The sequence below is a fragment of the Ailuropoda melanoleuca genome, chromosome 7, assembly GCF_002007445.2.
Source record: "Ailuropoda melanoleuca isolate Jingjing chromosome 7, ASM200744v2, whole genome shotgun sequence".
Lineage (NCBI taxonomy): Eukaryota > Metazoa > Chordata > Mammalia > Carnivora > Ursidae > Ailuropoda > Ailuropoda melanoleuca.
The window spans coordinates 49,917,992-49,938,075 of NC_048224.1; the positions used below are offsets into that span (position 1 = coordinate 49,917,992).

At 54.1% G+C, this 20,084-nt stretch overlaps 1 protein-coding gene across 2 annotated transcripts in view; it reads left to right on the top strand.

Annotated features, from left to right (window-relative positions):
• LHX2 (LIM homeobox 2) overlaps positions 1-19,059 on the top strand; it is a 30,816-nt gene extending 11,757 nt beyond the window's left edge. Inside the window, exons 1-5 of one of the 2 annotated variants that reach the window (XM_002919998.4) lie at positions 7-274; positions 1,775-1,977; positions 2,913-3,316; positions 9,020-9,225; positions 18,188-19,059. In XM_002919998.4, the coding sequence (XP_002920044.1) occupies positions 155-274; positions 1,775-1,977; positions 2,913-3,316; positions 9,020-9,225; positions 18,188-18,475 (1,221 nt within the window). In that variant the 5' untranslated portion in view covers positions 7-154 and the 3' untranslated portion in view covers positions 18,476-19,059. Of the gene's footprint in view, positions 1-6; positions 275-1,774; positions 1,978-2,912; positions 3,317-9,019; positions 9,226-18,187 lie in introns of those variants that run through there. The other variant, XM_034664486.1, reaches the window with a different exon arrangement.
• Positions 19,060-20,084: the final 1,025 nt, after the last annotated feature.

Genomic DNA, 20,084 nt, shown 5'->3' on the forward strand with positions numbered 1-20,084 from the left:
GGAGCCCGGCCTGGGCGCAGCCGAGCTCGGGCGGGGCCGGGGCCGCGGTGGCGATGCACCGGGCCCGTTAGCGCCGGGAGCGCCAGGCAGCTGAGGCGGGGGGCAAGCCCTCCCGCGGAGGAGCCGCGCCCCCGGCCCCGCCGGTCCCGCCGCGATGCTGTTCCACAGTCTGTCGGGCCCCGAGGTGCACGGGGTCATCGACGAGATGGACCGCAGGGCCAAGAGCGAGGCTCCCGCCATCAGCTCCGCCATCGACCGCGGCGACACGGAGACGGTAGGCGCACGGCTGCGGGGTCGGGGCTGAAAGCTGGGACGGGGCCGGGTCGGTCCGCGCTTCTGCTCTCCGAAGTTTGGGGGCACTTTGGGGAGCGTCCTTCGTGCCGCACGGGACTGGGCGCAGGGGATCCGCGGACAGGATGCAAGGCCCGCAGCTCCCGGCTCGGGGGAAACCCGGCTGTTGGGGCGGAGGAGGGAAACAAGGTTTAAACCGAAATTTCAGACCCCAAGGGTGCAAGAGAGCATTTCTCCCGAAGTGGGAGCGAAGTCCTACCCGCGTCCCGGAATGGCTCTCTTCTCACTACACCGGGCCCTCTGGTCGCCAGCTCCGCGTTCCCCTCCACCACTCGGCTGTAGCTGCTGGCGGCGCCGCCTGCGGCGCGGGGAAAGGCGAACCAAACGGGAGCACTAGGGCTTCAGCTGGCGTGGGCCGCTCCCGACCCGCCTCCTGGCAATCCACGTTCTCTCTCCAGCACAATTTCAGGGGTCCAGGTCTTCTGGGCCGGTGCTTTTCGTTGATCACGTCCCTGGCCTCCTGGCCATCCGACCTGGCCAGGCCAGGGCTTGCAGTTCAGGCTCTGGCCTGGCTCTTGCGGAAGGAGAGTTCATCCGAATCTCCACACCTGGCTTTGCCAGCCCAGCCCCAAATAGCCAGTTCCTCACCTCAGACCTCCCAGGGGGCCAGGCGCGCAGTTGCTTATCCAAGCTGGGCCCAGAAGTGACCTTTAGAGGCTGAGGAGCTAGGGAGCCCAGGCAAAGCTTCTCCACTTGGAAGGCAAGAGCAGCAGCCCCAGTGCCTCCAGCTTCTGAGCTCTTCTTTCCGGATTGAACTCTCAGCCTGTCCTGCACTCAGAGACTTTGAGGGTGCTTCTGCACTCGGCTCACCATCTCCCAGGACCCAAGAGGGCCCCAGCCAGTGTGGCCAAGGTGGTGGAGGGGCAGGGGTGGCTGCGACCTGTCCTGGCTTAAGCCTTTGGCGTAAGGATCCAGAGATCACTGGGGCTCAGGGTCAGGAACTCTGTGCGTCTCCCCAGAGGAGTCTGTGTAGAGGGTGACTTTTAATGGTCATCTTACCCCTTTTCCTGGGGCCCAGCAGAGTGGCTCTTTTAGGAAACAGTTTTAAGGGAGCTTTTGGAGGGCTTGACTGGAGTAGCCGCTGCTACCCCAGCCCTCAAAACAGCCCAAGCCTTTCTGGGAAAAGGGCAGAGGGGGCAGGAAGGGGGAGAACTAGGGAGGGAGAACCAGCCAGGCCAGCAGCCAGGCCTGGGCCTGTGGCCGGCTTGGGCTGTGTGGGCGGGCCTCGGTTCTGAGCCTCCTGAATATGGGCCTTTTGGGGTGGAGGAGGCGCACCGCACACCCTGGCGGCCCTCTTTGCGTTTAGGGCTGGCCGGAGCATCGGAGGGAGCTGCGGGTGCCCGTTTCCCTGCGGCGGCAGCGGCAGTGGCGAAGTCGCAGGCTGATGCAGGCGCCTCGGTCTCCTGCCTCCCTCCCTCCGCAGACCATGCCGTCCATCAGCAGTGACCGCGCTGCGCTGTGCGCCGGCTGCGGGGGCAAGATCTCCGACCGCTACTACCTGCTGGCGGTGGACAAGCAGTGGCACATGCGCTGCCTCAAGTGTTGTGAGTGCAAGCTCAACCTGGAGTCGGAGCTCACCTGTTTCAGCAAGGACGGAAGCATCTACTGCAAGGAAGACTACTACAGGTAGCCCCCCACCTGGGGACCCCCTGCCCCTCAGGACCCTCACACACGATCTGCTCCCGGCTCTCTTCCCTCCAGTCCCAAGGGGGAGTTCCCTACCTAGCCCCCCCTTCTCCAAGCCAGTACAAATTGGGTGACAACCTTTCTAAGCAGCAATTTGAGGGAACTCTTGGAAAGGTCTGAGAAGTATAGGGACCCAGAGAAAAGGAGCCTCTTCTGAGCTCAGACACAGAAATAAGCTTGGGTGGGGGGTCCTTGCACCCCTCTCCCTTTGACGTTTCTTGGGTCAAGCAGATGGAAAAGAAATAGGCATTACTCGCCCCCCCCCAACCTAGGCAGCCTGGGCTGGTGTGGGACAAATTTGGAGGGAGAGCTGGAGGATCAGTTGGGTGCATTCCTGGGTCTTTCGTGGATCTGGGAGTGAAAGCTGCCTGTAGTGTTAAAGAACCAGAGTCACGAACAGGCTCCAAGTGTCTTGTTTCTCCTCTTTGGTTTAGGGTTAGGGTCTGTTTATATTCCCTTTCTCTCTCTCTCTTCCTCCCTCCCTCTCTCTTTCCCCATCTCTGTGTTTCTTCCAAATTACAAAGCTCTGTAGGATTCTCAGGCGCTGGTGTGGAGGGCAGGGGTAAAGGATGAGAAAGGGTAAGTGGGCAGCCCTCCCTCCCTGGTTCCCATGCAAAGGCTTTCCTGGGGGTTGCCCAGGCTCTGGGTAAAGTAGAAGCCTTGTGGACATGAGTATGGTTAAGGGAAACTATATTTTAGGGTAGGACGAGACCTGGGCCAAAATCTAGTTCCCTCTTCCCCCATCCTCCTGCTTAAGACTGGTTCCCATCTTACGGGAGAGATTTCCCCCAGTGGCAGCAGTGGCACCTGGAGGAGGGATATGGGGGGTACCCAACCGTGTGTCCCCACAGTCCCTCCCTCCATGGTCCCTACAGGCGGTTCTCTGTGCAGCGCTGTGCCCGCTGCCACCTGGGCATCTCAGCCTCGGAGATGGTGATGCGTGCTCGGGACTTGGTTTATCACCTCAACTGTTTCACATGCACCACGTGTAACAAGATGCTGACCACGGGTGACCACTTCGGCATGAAGGACAGCCTGGTCTACTGCCGCTTGCACTTCGAGGCGCTGCTGCAGGGCGAGTACCCCGCGCACTTCAACCACGCCGACGTGGCGGCGGCGGCAGCTGCAGCAGCCGCGGCCAAGAGCGCCGGGCTGGGCGCGGCCGGGGCCAACCCGCTGGGTCTTCCCTACTACAATGGTGTGGGCACGGTGCAGAAGGGGCGGCCGAGGAAGCGCAAGAGCCCCGGCCCCGGGGCGGATCTGGCGGCCTACAACGCTGGTGAGTGCGAGGCGCACGGAGCGCCCCCGTCGGGTTGGGGGAAAGTGCGTGGCGTCGCCTGTGTGGAGCTGGAGTGAATGTCATTGTGACATGGATATACATCTTGATCACTCTGCATACTCTAGTCCTTAGACTCCCCACTCCCTAAGCACGGGACCACCTGGCAGAAGGGACATTAGGCTCCTCAGCTCCAGCCCAAGCGCGCTCGGAGGGAGTGGGAGGAGAAGGTGCATTTGAGTCTCGCTGACCCCGGGGCAGAGCGCCGTCGCTGAGAAAATTTTCAGAGACAGCTTTTTGGTTTGGGCCTTTCCCCCTCTGCTTTGCTGGTGGGAAAGTACAAGGACAGAGAAAGCAAGGTTGAGCCGACACCAAACTGGCTCTGGGTTGGCGCGGCTGAGGATGGGAGCTGGGGCGATGCATGAACGACAAGGCAGGGCAGCGAGGGTCCCAAGAGAAAGGACTGGCGGTGGCCGGGGGAGGGGGCCACGAGCTCAGCCTGGCATTTGGCCAGGTCCTATGAAATGTCCTGAGGGCAGCAGGCTCGGGAAACTGGGGCCCAGGACCCTTATGAACGAGAGCGGCTCGCTGAGCCCGCCCCGATCCTCCTGTTCCGCCAGGTCTCGGTTTTCCCCGGGCTCCTTCCTCCAAGTTTTGGGCGCTGGTTTGAGAGCTGCAGCCCTCGGAAGCCGGTGCCTGGGGATGCGACCGGAGTAGGCCTAGCCTCGCGCGCCGAGTAGGGTGGAGGGCTCGCTTCGCATTTCCGGCATCTTTGAACCCCGGGCAGTTCCAGGAGAGGCTCTACCCCCTCCCGCGTCCCTCCCGGCTCAGGACAGCTGCGGAGGTTCTGGGGCCCGGCAAATTGAACCGTCAACATCTGCCCGACGTCTGCAAGGCCGGGAAAGGTTTATGACTCCCCGGGCTTCTGAACTAGATAGAGTTTATTTGCAATTATTTTCTTTCTTTCGTTTGCGGCAGAATCGGATTCGGAGATTTTTGTTTTCTTCCTCCTTTTCCCCTTAGTCTAATGCACAAGTGGAAAACAAAACAAAACAAAACCCCAGGACTGTGGGGAGAGGGCAGCCTCAGGGAAGAAGTCAGGGTTATTTTGATCTTTAAAAATCGGAGCTGGCTGGGGGAAGAAAATTCAGCGGGTGTGTGGGGGGGTCCCCTGTTCGCTCTAACGAAGTTGCTTGTTGGAAGATGATGGACGTAGGTGTCTCGGTATGTGGAGCTGGGAGGAAAATGCAGCCCCCAGTCTGGTAGATGGTGCAGTGGCGGCAGGCAGGTCTGTGGCGGCAGATTAAAGATTTGTTGAAGGTTTTACCGGAGATGCCAGCTCTCTAAAACTTCCACGCCTCATCTCTCCCCACCCTGAAAATAGACTAAGCCGAGTCCGGGCCAGGTCCCCCAAAACAAAGCCGTGTCTATATATCAAATGGGGCCGGCCCCCAGTAGCTAGCAGCAGCCGACCTCCGCCACGGGCGCATGGTGAGTGGGATCCTGCTTTTCTGGTAGGCAGGTTAGCAACTGGGTTGGGAATAGAAAGGCAGAAGGGTGCAGAAGTATATCTGTGTTTTTTGCTGCTCTGCCGCCTTCCCTGGCGAGGTCCGGCGGCACCGAGCAGGAAGATGCGGCTGGAGGCTGAGTTTCAAGGGAGCTGGCACCTCTACAAGACACCCCCTCTCACGCCTGCTCCTCGTTTTTTTCTGTGTCCCCTCTCTCTTTTTTTCCTTTCGACTCTCTCGATCCCCCTTTCTCTCTGTCTCTCTCTGTCCTTCCGTGTGTTTGTTTCTCTGTTCGGGTCTTTTTTTCTCTGCCTGCGCGCGCGTCTCCAGCCTTGGCTCTGGCGGTGGAAACCACGCACGGCGCGCCGGCGGTGGCCGTGCCGCTCGCTTATTCGGGGCTCCCGGGACCAGGCTGGGGAAACGGGTCTTCTTCCTGGCCGCGCCGGGCCCCAGCAGGCCCGGCCAGGCCTCCCCAAGTCTGGCTCCGGTTCTCCTCCCTTCCCTCCCGGCCCGGCAGGAGAGAAATGGCCTCAGTGTGGGCCGTGGGGCCGCCGGGACTGGAAAGGGGGCCGTGGAGGGTGAGACCGCCGGTGGTGTGTCTAAGCAAGAGTCTGTGTGCGTGTGTGCGTGGTTCTGAGTGTGAGCCCAAGAGCTGGTGGGTGTGTGTCCCACGCCCAGGGGTCCATCCAGCCCGGCCCTGCCCCTCCTTGCGAAGCCCCCCGCTCCGTGGGCCAGTCCGGTGGCGGAACGGCGGCACCTTCTCCCAAGGCGGTGGGCTCGGGCAGAATGGGCTGGGGCGCCGTCGGTGCGCGCGGCCCGCCGCCGAGAGCAGGGCAGCCGGAGCGGCGGGGCCGCAGGGTCTGAAAGTCCTTCCGGGGCGGTGGCCACGGCAGCCCTCCTCAGGCTGCCCCACGGGGCGAGAGCGCAGCCCCGGTCCCAGACGCAGAACTGAAAGCTTCCCCCACCCCGGAGCGGAGCCGCCCGCCGGCCTGGGGCGCAGACGAGGAGCTCGGAGCCCGCGAGGGGCCCGGGCCGCGCACTTTGCACCGGGGTTTGTACGCCACGGCCGCGGGAGTCCCGCGCGGACCAGCCGGACGCCCGGGCCTCCCCCAGCCCCAGCTTTTTGTGTGTGTGCCTGGCGGCGTAATTACTGATTTGATTCCAATCCATTATTTAGACAATTGAACCTACAATCTCGTCTTTAGTAAAATGAGGCGAAGTCAGATTTGATTACAGGTTCAGTCCCAGCGACAAGAGCTCGAAACCCGATGGGTTAATAACAGATCACGAGTAAATTATTCATGATTTTACGAGCTCTTTAGCTCCATTGAATCGGCCTAATTGAGAGGAAAAAAAAAAAAGGGAGAGAGAAAGCCCGGTCCTCCCCCTCCCCTCGGCCCCTCGCTCCTCCCCGGATCCGATCTTGGGGAATCTCGACCCGGCTGGGGCGTGGGGGGCGGGAGTGAGGGCACCTGGGGTACCGGACAAATCTGGGCCCAACGGCCCCTTCCAGGCCGCCCTCACTTCCCCAGCGCAGCCCCCCGTCCTGGCCGCTGGCCTACTCGGCCTCCCAATCTTGGGCCAGCTCCTTTTCTGCCCTCCCTTCCTTTCCCCTCTCTCCCCTTTTCGCCACTCCCCAGCCAGTAACGGCTTCGGAATAGGCTTTCCCACAGGGACCTCGTTTCCTCGAGATCCGGGATTCAGTTCCTTAACCTGGACCCCCCACCATACAGTCCCCTCTTTTTCCAGGCCTCGCTGTCCCCTCAGGCTCTCTCTGTGTCTCTCCTGATTTCTTTCTGTCTTTGTAGCTCTCTCTCTCTCTCTCTCTCTCTCTCTCTCTCTCTCTCGCCCGTTCTCCACATCTCCACTGCTTCCCTTTCCTCAGTCTCGCCCCTTTTTTCCTGGCTCTGTCCATCTTGCCTCCCTATCCCCTCTTCTTTACCCTCTCTCCCTTCTCTCTTTCTACCTCCATCTCTTTCTCCCCTTTCTGTGCCCTTTCTCTCTCCCTCCCCCAAACCACCTCCCCCCTAGATCTAGGCTGCACTTGGGGCACGTCCCTTGGGTGCGCGGGGCGCCGGGGTCCCCACGGAGCTCATTAACAGTAGCAAGGCCCAGGCGGGGACTGGGCAGAGGGATGGGCCCAGAGATCCCCTGTGGGGAGGCCTGCCCCACCCCCGTGGAGCTGGGGACGGGGGCAAGATGAGGGTCGCTCCCTGCAGTGGGGGCAGGGCAGTTTCCATGGATTCCGTTTGGAGTCATTTTCTGATCCCTTTTACATTGCTGGACCCCGTTCTTCACTCTGAGTGCTTTCTGTGGGAGTACAGCCCTGGTGGGGGACTTGGGTGCCTGGGTGCATGTGGAAAGGGACCCTTAGCAGCCACTTGCTGACAGTTTCGAGGTTAGTGACAAGACCAGCATCTTGCAAATTCTTTCTGTAAGGGACTGCTCCCCACCTAAGCAGTGGGTGGAGTAGGTCACCAGGAAATCAGGAGTACTTCTGAAGTGGTTTTGCCAGATAAAATGCAGGATGTCCAGTTAAATTTGAATTACAAGTAAACAACAAATAAATATTTAGTGTAAGTGTATCCAATGCAATTTTGAATTTTAAATAAACAACAAATAATTTTTCAGTGTAAGCATATCCACTGCAATATTTGAATCTTAGGTAAACAACAAATCAGTTTTCAGTATAGGTATGTCCCATGCAAAATTAGAGGCATACTCATACTAAGGAATTTTTCGTTGTTCGTCTGAAATTCAGATTTAACTGGACAACCTGCATTTTTATTTGCTAAACTTGGCAGCTTTATTATGGGCATATGATGGGGCACAAGACATGTTCCCAGTTGTCCGCTTTAGAGGGACTGAATTAATCTCTTATGAGGTTTTCCCCAAAGTAAGACCTTACATGTAGGATGGCTCGGGATGTGATGAAGGAATCTTGGAGGGGAGTTGTTCCTGTCCCCACCAGGCACCAGGTTGCCAGGTAACTTTCTGAGACCTTAGGTCTCTGCCCCTGTTCCTCACCCCCATTGCCTTCCAGGCATTGGCAGCCAGGCCCCAGCTGGGCCCCTTCTGGATGGGGACTGGCTCCCCAAAGAGTCATGCTCATCTTTACCTGCCTTTGTGGCGTAGTGGCAGGAACCCGGCAAGGACTGCAGTGCTGAATCCAGCCTCAGCCCTTACCAGTGGTGAGGCTACGTACACGTGGCTTCATTTCCCTTAGCATTCGTTTCCTCATGTCACAAATGAGATGAATAACAGTAGCCACCTCTTGGAGCAGCAGTGAAGGCCCCATGATGTATGTAAAGCCCAAAGCATACCCTAGGTGTCAGATATATGTTAATTTCTTCCTCCAACTTCCTTCTCTTTCGGCTAGAATTCTGCCACTCTGTGAGATTTCTAGAAATCGCTTCGCCTCCCTGCCTCCTTCAGCCAGTCTGTATAACTGGGAAGCAAGGGCTTCCCGGGGCAGGGGGAGAAAATAAACTACAAAATACAGTTTCCCACCTTGGCCCACTGCCCATGGCCCAGGGTCAGCCAGAACTTTGGGGTTGGGGAACCGATGAAGGTGAAATCAAAGTGAGTGGAGAGAGGTCAGTCATCAGCTTTCAGGTGCCCGCCCCAGGCTTGGTGGTGGTGGTGGTGGTGGGGGGAGACTGGAGACAGCCTCCCTCCTTAGGGAGTGCAAGGGGAAACGGGAGCAGCGTGGGCCCTGGAGCCCTGTGCACTGCTCTGTCCTCAGTCAAGTGACTTTCCTTTCTGAGCCTCAGTTTCAACATCTGTAAAAAGGAGGAAATAATGCCAGACTAATAGGGTTGTTTTAAGGACTCAATGAAAGTATGTAAGGCCTTTAAGCTCATCGCCTGGAGTCCAGAAGCCACCAATAAGTTGTACCTGCTGTTGTTCTTACTATAACAGGATGGCTCAGAATGGTTTTTGGACTCTCTTAGAGCTGGGTTTGAATCCGGCATTTACTAGCTGAGAGACCCTGGGCACATGGCTCTCTGTGAGCCTCAAATTCTCCTATAAATCTACAAATGGGGATAATATTTTCATCTCAGTGTGGTGAGACCAAGCATGTGGCTTGGTCCTGAAGCTAAAAACTTTTGGTGGCAGGTGGGGCAGGGGTGGACTAGGCAGTGTAGGGGGTCAGGTCAGGAGGTTTACCTGCCGCCTCTGCGTGTCCCCTCCCCAGCGCTGAGCTGCAACGAGAACGACGCAGAGCACCTGGACCGCGACCAGCCCTACCCGAGCAGCCAGAAAACAAAGCGCATGCGCACCTCCTTCAAGCACCACCAGCTTCGGACCATGAAGTCTTACTTTGCCATTAACCACAACCCCGACGCCAAGGACTTGAAGCAGCTCGCGCAAAAGACCGGCCTCACCAAGCGAGTCCTCCAGGTCAGCTGGGCCGGGGCAGGGGCTGAGGGTGGGGGCACCGGGGGCCTCCAGGGCCTGGAGCGGAACCCCACAACTGCCGTGGGCCTCGGAAGGACCTTCCACCCACTGTCTGCCCTTCTCTTTGTCATTCTGTGCTCTTTCTCCATCTTTTCAGTCTCTAGCTGCGTTTCAGGGTTGTGGGTCCCCCCTCACTTTACCGCTTCTCTTTCAATGTTTGTCTCTCAACTTTTCTATTTTGTGTGTGTCCCTCTGCCCTCTTTGTCTTCACTCCTAGCCTCTTTTTTATAAACAGTTCTTCGTTCCTCTTTATTACTTCCGTGACACTCAAAGTGTTCACGTAGTAAAAGTTTCAAGCGTTCTGGATAAATCCAGAACATCCCAGGATGCCCCGCCAAGACAGTTGCATGAGCTGTTTGCTCCTTTTGCTTCTTGCTCCTCACTCGTCCTCTCTAGTTCCTCTTTCTCTAGATTTTTCTTCTGTCTCTTTGTTATTTCTTAGACTTAGGGGGGTGTGGGCTGACCCCTGAGGCTCATCTGCCTGCGGGGAGCTGGAAGCAGAAAGGCACCTCTGAAACCCGGCAGAACTGCACTGGTTAGGGTGCTTTCTGCACAGAGAGGCTCCAGACCTTTCACCGGATTTTTGAAGGGTCTGTCCATACCCCAAAGATGTTAAGAAACACAGTTTGGGGAGTCCCAGGCTCCTGCATGACCCGAATTCGTGGCAGAGATTTGGGCCACCACTTCTCAGATCTTCAGCTCCTCCTCTTACTCATTTAATGGTCCTGGGCAAGTCATTTCACTCCTCTGAGTCCCAGTTTCCCCATATGTAAAACAGACACCAGAGATTATACTGCAGGCTTATTGGAGGAGCCATTGGGATAATATAAGGGTCCACCACGGTAGCTGACCTTAACTGTGCAGTGGATGGTAGCTAAGAATAACATTAACTAGATTAATAAACCAGCTGGTGCTAACTAGTGTGAATGATTATTCTGGTCACTGGACTTCAGTTTTCCTATCTGTATAGCCATAAGGTGGGGGGAGAATATCTTCCTCTATAGAACAGTTTAACCAGTTTATTCCTTAGAACATGCGGTCATAGGGATAGCAAAGCACATTTTGGGGTTAGAAAATCAAGAGGCGAAGATCTGAACGAGGTCTCACGGCAGGAGGGGAGGCGCTGGGATTCGAGTCCAGGCCGGTCTGATTTACCCTCCAGCCCCAGGTCACTGGGGACTGAGGGCTGGGGGACCGGGACACTGAGGGGGTGAGGGTGCCGATGATGCATACCAAGGGCTGCGCAACCGCCCTAGATTTCCTGCGAGTGTGTGTGGGGGAGGGGGAGAGCATTTTGGGTGTGATGGCGGTGGCGGGATGGGACTGTGACTCCGGCGCTGATCGGTAGGTTCCCGGGGATCCGGGAGTTCCTGGCCCGAAGCCGGGTTGGCCCTGCTGCCTGCACCCCCTGCGCAACGCGAGGGCTCCCTGTGCAACGCGAGGGCTTCTGGGGCAGCTTGGTCTCGGGCGGGCTCAGTGACATAGCCGGAGGAGGCGAGGGCTGGCCAATGGGACCCTGATGCGCCGCTCTGGGCCCGCCCCCTGCTTCGCGTGGGCCCCGCCCCTCCCGTTTGGGTCCCTTTGGCCTGCGGGTCCCTTTGTCCTGCGGGTCCCTTTGTCCTGGGCTTGAGAAAGGTGGGGGAGGACACTGCTGCGCCCAACGGGGTCACGGATCCCCTTTGTCCGTTTCCCTCGGACTTTACCTTCTTAGGTTAGGGTCTGAGGACCCTCCTTGGCACCCCTGCCGTTCCTCTGGGTAGTAGGATACTTTGTCCCTTCCCGTATTTAGAACCCCTTAGGGCAAGCTGGTGAGGGCCGTTCGGTGAACCAACCCCTGGGAGCAGGCCAGGGCAGGAGCAGGGACTTGGAGTGAAGCAGAGCTCAGCTCAGGAGGACCTGGGTTCGGTTCTGTCCCTCTACTCCCAGGCTGTGGCTCCTGAACAGATCAGTTACCCTCTCTGAGCCACAGCTTTCTCACCTGTAAAATGGGCACCATTATTTACCTGTCCCTGTTACGCTGATTAAATGATAACAAGTAAAGCCTCGTAGGAGTCCCAATCTGGATGAGGAGCCGCACTGTTGGCCTTGGAGGCAGCAGGCTTGGTTCTCTGATTTAGGAACAAATCAGGTTTCCAGTTTAGTTATCTCTCATTCTTTCATCTGACCAAATATCTATTGGCACCAGGCCCTGGGGACACAGAGATGAATGAACCACAGACCTAGCTCTGAAGAAATTCGCCCTCTTAACTGTAGAAACAGACCTACATTCAGTTTCCCCGTAGTGTGATCAGTTGGGAGAGGGGGCTTCTGCGGGAGACCGGAAGAAGAACTGACTGTTCTTCGTGTAAGGAAAGGTTCACCTGAGGGACCTGGGTGAGTGCTTGCCCTGCGCCTTCCTCCCCTAGAACCCTGAGCCAGGCCTGCTCACACCTGTGTGCCCCCTCCACCATGGGGACTCAGAAAAGCCAGAGGCAAGGAACTAGTGGAGGCAGAAGAGTCCTGACAGTTACGGTGTCTCCTAATCAGTAAATACTGGGGTGCGCTGCTGTGTGCCAGGCACTTTGAAAGGCCTGTGAAACATGTTTGCTCATTGAGTTCTCACTGTCAGGCATCATGATAACCTCCTCCGTGCTGTACAGATGAGAACATTGAGGCCCAAACGATTTCCACTCGTCCCAAGTCACACTTTGCTAGTAAGTAGCAGAGCTGGATCCGAACCCAAGCCTGTCTCTGGTCAATGGACATGGCTCTTTCTCCACGAAGCCACCCCAGCAGTGACTGCCTCCGAGTGTATCATCGAGAGCCTGTATGTTGTTGGGGGTGGCGGTGGTCATACCCATAAGGCATACAGAACCACTGTTCTCCCTCTTCTCAGACCTCCAAATCTCACGCACTGCTTCTTAATATCCCCTAACAGCACAACCGCTCATGATCATACAGCAGTTTGCGAAGCATTATTTTTCCAGCCACTCACCTGCCTTACCTTAATATTTTCCTGCCCATTTTACAGATGAGAAACTTAAGAATTAGTGAGATGAAGTGATTTTCTGGAGGTTACAGGAGCCAGGCACTGGCGGGGTGGGACTCTCTCCCAGGGGTTCTGACCACTGATGGACCAGCTCGGGGAGGTGGGATGGGAGTCGTTTGGGGCCAGGCAGGTGGTGGTGGGGCTTTGGAAGGTAACAGACTGGTTCAGGTCCTTTGGACTTACGAGTAGTGCAATTTGGGCACTTACCATCTCTCTGAGCCTGATTCCTTATCTGTGGAACAAATGTAACACTAGTTTGCATCTTGAGAATTCCTGAGCATTGAGACAATGACTGGAGGAAGCCTCCAGCACCGTGCTGCCTGGTATAAAGTAGGTACCCAGGAAATGGTTCCCCATCACTTGTCTACACCAGCTGAGTGGCACTAGGCCTTGGATGCCCCTGCAGGTTGTGGTCCACTCAACCCTTCAGAGAGGATCTATATGCAGGGGCTGGTTGAGATTGAGGCCGTGATCCCAAAGGTGATGGGGGGGGCAGTGCAGGGAGGGCGTTCTGGGCTGTTCCTGAATCTGCTGTGCATAAGTACGGACCAATATGGTAGGCCTGTGCAGCAGTAACCCTGCCGGAATTTGGAGTCAGCTGATGTGAGGTCCACGCTCAGCTCTGCCACTTACTCTCTGAGCAATAGTGAGCAAGTGACTTAACCTCTCTGAGCCCCAGGGGCCTCAACGGTAAAATGGGGATGATCATAATATTCATTAGGTGTTTGCAAGGAGATGACTTCAAGTGTAATTTATAAAGTATAGATTTGGGGCTCAATGCACATGAACTTCACACACATTTACACAGTAGGGTTCAGTCAACCGACCTCTCTTGCACTCATTAAAAACATTTAATTATCTTTATTTTGCAGATGAAGAAGCTGAGGTTCAGGGAGACTAGAACCCTTGCCCTCAGTCCCACAGCTAGTAAATGATGAAGCCAGGAGTCAAGCCCAGATCTGTCTGATTCCACAGCTCTTTCCAGTATAGCACAGTGTAGGGACTGGGACCCTCCTGCCTTGGATCCAGCTATAGAAAGCAGCAGTACAGATGGAGAGAAAAGAAAGAGTGGGTCATAGATGCCGTGGAAGCAGAGCAGGAAGCCTGTTGTAGAGCCATAAGCGCATAAAAAGTCCTCAAAATTATCCTCAGCAACAGCATGGCCACTACAGGGCTCACTCTCTACCCATGGGCAGGGTGACTGGGAGAGAGAATGGCCCCTTCGACAGAGGTCTATGAAGACGTTAGGCTTTGCAGATGCTTGGAGACCATTCCTCAGCACATACATGCCCCTGAGTTGCCTCTCTTCCTTCCTGGGGAAGGGTCAGGAAGGCAGAATAGGCCCTGGGCTTGGGGACAGAGTGGGGGAGCTGATTGATCTGGAAGGGTGAAAGTCTCCTTAGGGTTCCCTGGTGTGACTTTGAAAGAAAATACATTTTATTTTATTTTATTTTTTTTTTAAAGATTTTATTTATTTATTTGACAGAGATAGAGACAGCTAGCGAGAGAGGGAACGCAAGCAGGGGGAGTGGGAGAGGAAGAAGCAGGCTCATAGCAGAGGAGCCATGTGGGGCTCGATCCCATAACGTCGGGATCACGCCCTGAGCCGAAGGCAGACGCTTAACCGCTGTGCCACCCAGGCGCCCCAGAAAATACATTTTAACCACCAACAGTTTACAAACATTCTTCAGATGACTGGTTAGTTGTCACTAACTTGTGTGAGCACACAGGAACTGAGAATGCTAGCTTTCCTCTGTTCACTCATTTATTCAACAAATACACTCATCTTCTGCCTTATTCTGCGTGGGGCATGACCCAGACAGTGAGTGGGACCCGCTGGAGCTGGAGCTAGGATCCAGAAGGAAGACAGATGTGCAACAAATAATTACGAATGGCAATAACGTTGGTGTTTACCTTGTAAGGCACTAATGAGTTACTATGTGCAAAATGCTTAGAACCTTCCTCAGACCATGCCTGGAACTTAGTGAATAATATTTGGTTGTTATGACTTTATGAAGTTGCTTTTTTTTTTTTTAAGATTTTATTTTTAAGTGATCTCTACACCCAATGTGGGGCTTCAATCCACAGCCCCGAGATCAAGAGTCACGCACTCCACCGACTGAGCCAGCCGGGTGCCCCAGGACATGTTCTTTTTATTCTTTTTTCCTCACATCACATTCATCACCGGACATTAGCCTCACAATGTCTGGAGTGTCTGTGTCGTGACTTCCACTTGTCCTGTCGGGTTGGACACTTTGCATGCAGCCATCAGTTTGATGTTATTAAAAATGCCACAATGTAAAAATGAAATCTTAAAAAAAAAAAAAAGGAAGGGGTGCGTGCTGGCTGGCTCAGTCAGTAGAGCACGTGACTCCTGATCTCAGGGCTGTGGGTTTGAGCCCCACGTTGGGTGTAGAGACTACTTAAAAATAAAATCTTTTTATTTTTATTTTTAAAAAAGATGTATTTCTTTATTTTAGAGAGAGAGAGAGTGTGCATGCACACGTCGGGGGGGGGAGGAGAAGGAGAGGAAGAGAATCTGCAGCAGACTCCCTGCTGAGCGCAGAGCACCCCCCATGAGGCTCGATCCCAAGACCCTGAGATCATGATATGAGCTGAAACCAAGAGTCGGATGCTCAACTGACTGAGCCATCCAGGCGCCTCCCAAAATAAATCTTTTTAAAGAATGCCAGAACAGACATCTTTGGGTATAAAGCTTTTATGTTTGGGCTGGTTTCCTTAGTGACCCGGGAGGGGATTTGTGAGGCAAGGTGTGTTTCCCACTGGCCCTCTGGGTCCCCTTGATGAAAGAATCCTTGGGAAGGGAATTTGTGAGGCAAAACACAGCCTCAGGGCCAGGTGGTGTCAGAGGTAGTGTGGGCTTCTTCATCCACCCAGGACTTACTGGGGATCCCCTGGGTACCAGGCTATGGCTCTCCCCACAGATGAAGAAACGGGGCTGTCAGTTGAAGAAGATGGGTGGGTGGAGCAGATCATCTTCTTGCACCTGCCCTAGCATCTCAACCTGTCAGAACCCCGAGAGGCCACAGAGATGGTGTGCTGTGTACAACCCTCTCGGTGTGTGGGTAGGGAAACTGAGGCAGACCCAGAGGGGAGGGACCAGTACAAGGTCCCTGGGCTGGTCAGTAGCAGAACTAGAACTGGAAGCTGTATCGGGTGCTTTTTCCAGTGCACCCTAGTCACTGTTGTGTTTATTCACTCATTCATTCATTTCTTCGCTGCCGCAGTCAGGATCTTGTGGTGGGGACAGCATGGACTTTTAATGGCAGGTGTTCCTGGATTCCGGTCTCAGCTCTGCCCCTGTGTGACCTTGGGCAAGTGACTTCACCTCGCTGAGCCTCTCTGGGTTTAAATCTATATAAAGTGGGGACAACAATAGTAGCCCCTACTTGGCTTCTCCTGGAGCTGATCGGTGACACCGCACGTTATGGAGTGGCGCCTGGCGCAGACAGTCCATAAGTGGCATCTATCGTTACTACTACGAAGTCAACGCACCTTAGTCATTCTTCACCTTTGCCAGTCCCTGTACCATGTCCCAGGGACATGATGATGACTTAGACAGGGGCCCTGCCCCAACAGCCCCTTGGGTGGGGACTTTTGGGGGAGAACTCAGGTGAAGCCCTGCGGAAGGTAAAAACCAACCCAACACAAAACCCCACAGCAGCCCGGCTTTTGGTTGAGTTGTTGATCTTCATCCCCCAGATTCCCAGTGCCTCAGATAGTGGAAGATAGTGTCATTGTTTACAAATCACTGTTAGGGGCAACGGCAGGAGAAATAGCAAACAGCTGGCAGCTAACTGGTTCCAGCCCTTCCCAAGGGCTTGGAGCCCTGGACCTAGGAGCCGAGCGCCGCCCCTGGGGCTCCCTGCTCCAGCTACTGCTTGGAGAGACACACACAGGCCAGGACAGCAGCAAAGGGTGACACCGAGGCTCTGGCCTTCTGTGTCAGACCCGACGTGAGACTTTGGGGAAGCCTCCTCCTCTTTTGGAGGGCCCCTGGGGACGTTCCCTATCGATTTTTGCCATCAACCACTCCCTGGGCCAGATGGACAGAGCCTCACCCCTGCAGATATTTCTGCAGGCCAGGCAGGGAAGGACTCCCTTCCCTAAGAAGAGCGCTTTGACGGTGGTCTGAGAAGCCCTGCACTTATCTGCAAGCCTCCAAGAAGAGGTGATGGGCTTGCTTCGGGCAGCAGGCCAGGGAAAATGCGCTTTCTTCCTGGAAGACCCAGCGAGCCGGCGAAACAGCTTTGTTTCCTGATTTCACGGGGTCTGAGTCTCTCCTTACCCCAGGATTCTTGCGGATGTGCTTTTTAATAGAGCCCAAATCTTATCAGGCTTGTTTGACGCCACAGGCCCCCGTAGGGGGGTGGTCCCCAGGGGAGGGTGGGGCCAGGAGTTAGCCCTTCCCACCCATGCCTGAGACACTGGGAAGACAGGCAGATGCAAGCACATCTGGAAATATGCAACTGGACACCCTAGAATCTGTAGAATTCTCTAAGGCCCTTTGTTTTATGGGGAGGCTTCTGGCGGGTGTTTTTCTCATGCAAAGGGAAGTGAAGGGGCCCTGCCTTTCAGGCTTTTTTTTCTTGGGGAGATATGACTCCCCCCCCGCCCCCGCCCTACACCCACCCACCGGATTTCCTAGGCCTCGCTCAAAGTACTTTGAGGACCTCTGCGCACAGCCAGATCTCTCTGTGCAGTTAGACCGGCGGTCAATAGTTGGGGGGGGGGTTGTGCTCTGAAGATGAGTTTCTGTGCATGTCTTCCCGAGTGCATACGGCTTGCGTGCAAAGGTATGGGCGTCGATGGATGTGCGTGTCTGTGCCCAAGGAAAAGTGAAAGTAAACGCTTCTTCTCTCTCTTTGGTGTTCTTTGCATACCAAGCTCAGTTCTCACTGCACAACGCACCCCACCTCCCTCACCAATGACATGGGGGCGTAGTGGATTCGGTGGAGGAATCCGCAGGTCACCACCTCCCTGGACTGGCTTTAATCCCGCAGCTCTGCCCACCCCACCCTGACCCCTAAAACCCCGGGGTTCCGGGATAGCCAGTAGCTTCTGCACCTGATGGCGGTGGGGAGTAGGACTGCTGGCTTTTTCTTCCTCAAAGTAACTATTGACTGCTTCCTTTGCGTTCTTTACACCACTCTGGTATTTCCCACTTACGGACCAGGAATCACTTAAAAATTGTACCAACGAGCACTTGTGGGATCTATGGCCTGCTTAAAGGCAACTACCAAGGGGCAGGGGACAAGAAGAATCTCTCAACCATTGTGAAAAATGATTGGTGTGTGCCCATCTTCTAGAACAGCACTGTCCAATAGAAATGAAACGTGCGCCACGTGTGTAATTTTCCATTTTAAATATTTTAGCAGCCACATTCAAAACACAAAAAGAAACCAGTAGAATTCATTTTAAGGCTCTATTTTGTTTAGCCCAGTATATCTAAAATATTATCTTTTCAACATGGAACCAGCATAAACATTAGTATTGAGATATCCTACCTTTTTTTCCTACCGAGTCTTCAAATCTATTTCTGTGTTTTCCCCTACAAAGGAGCCACTTTGTGGCTGGTCCCATTTCAAGTGCTCAGTAGCCACCTGTGGCTAGTGGCTACCATACTGGAGAGTGCTGCTCAGCTCTGGAACCTTCTAACAGAAAGGGAAACCCAGTACCAGCCATTAGACAAAAGGAAATTTTTATTTTACGAAGAGCAAAAATTGCCAGCCCAGCGTTTTAATCCCCCTCTCCGCCAAACCCAGATTAGCATCTCTGGGGGAAATGTTCTGCTGCTTCCACATCCTGCCTCCCTTCTCCTAACCAGCCCTTCTCTCTCTCTCTTGCCCCACGCAGGTCTGGTTTCAGAACGCTAGGGCCAAGTTCAGGCGCAACCTCTTACGGCAGGAAAACACGGGTGTGGACAAGTCCACAGAGGCCGCGTTGCAGACGGGGACGCCGTCGGGACCCGCGTCGGAGCTCTCCAACGCCTCGCTCAGCCCCTCCAGCACGCCCACCACCCTCACAGACTTGACCAGCCCCGCTCTGCCAACTGTGACGTCCGTCTTAACTTCTGTGCCTGGCAACCTGGAGGGCCACGAGCCTCACAGCCCCTCACAAACGACTCTCACCAACCTTTTCTAGTGACTCACACCCTCCCCCCCCAATTTCTTTAAAAAAGAAATTATCTTTAGTTGAATTCCAAGTGTATTTTAAAATAGAGGCTTTGAGCAACTAACTAACCACATTTTAGGATCTCGCCTGGAAACAGAGGAAGAAAAGAATTGCGCGTCCGGCTAATGCAGCGGTGTGGACTGAGGAATTACTTGGAAAATCTATCTGCAACACAACATTTGTGTCACTGTACAGTTTTGTGGACTGAGCGAGGAAAAACAACAAATAATTTAAGTTGGCTAGAGCTTCTGTATTTTCAAAGACTGCCACGTGCCTTAGGAATACTGTTTTATCTCCATACTTTGGATGACTTGTTCATTTTTCTCTCCCTCTTTTTCTCTCTGTATATTTATGACCAGAGCAAAAATGTAAAAAAAAAAAAAAAAAAAGTTTGTTACTTTGAATAGTCCTAAAAAGAAAAAAAAAAACAAAAAACAAAAAATCAAACCCCCTCCAACGGTCGCTTTGTTGTTTTAGAATTTTAAGGTGGAAGTCTGTTCGAATATCAGAATTTGTAAAGTCTAACCAGTAATAAAACCACTTATTGAAACTAGTGGGTGCTGCTGGTGTTTAGTGGGGTGTGAAATTCACAGGACTTAAGGGTCTTACTGAAGCCCAGACATAAATTCCAGGGTCTTCTCTTATTTATCTGTAATATTTATTTATAATACGTGTGGCCCCCTCCCTTCTGTGCCAGGCTTTGGGCTGCTTGTCGAAATCCAGAGATTCCTTGCCATCCAAGAGGCAGGGACAGAAGAGATAATCTTAACATGGTGTGACATGCGCCAAGTGGAGAGTATGTCGACATAGTACCATTCATTCATTTGTTCTTTCAAATATTTAATTAAGTACGTCTTGCTGAATACTTGTGATAGAGGTAAAGGCTTATCACACCTGCATTTTCTGCTCTTCTGGGGCTGGAAGGGTGTGTCAGCAATGAGGAAAGCCTACTCCTATAAGGAGTGAATGCTGTCACCAAAGGGCAGCTTAAACTCCAATTTTCCTAGTGAATTAAAAAAAAAATTAATCTCCCAAGAGGGCAAAAGCAAATGAATTTGGCTTCTTTACTATGACTTCAGGCAATTTCAGAAACCCACAGAAAGGACGCATCCAGGGAGGACAGAGGATCAGAGGCCAGCAGAATGAGGTCGGAATCTCCACTGTTGCAGTGTGAGCTGAGAGAAGACATTTTCTTTCTGTGAGCCTCCGTTTCCTCAACTGGAAGATGAAGATAATGGCCTTTACAGACAGTTCTAGTGAGGATGAGGCAAGGTGTGTTGAAGGGCCTGGTGGAAGGCCTGGCACATAGTGGAGGCTCACCATGTCTAACTGAGTCACAGACAGATGACTCATAAGGGCATTGCAGGTGGAGAGCAGGAATGCGTGTATCCAGGCATCACCCATCATTGCTGAATGCATCAAGCAGGTGTGGTTGTCCACTGGGCAGCCCACACCCCTGATTTCTTGCTCTGAACCCTGCTGTGGAACACTCTGTTACCGGCTTCATTGAATGCCAGCAGTTACCTAGCAAAACGTCCCTCAGTGGCTGGCCAATCTGAAAATCCAGAGGGAAAATCAT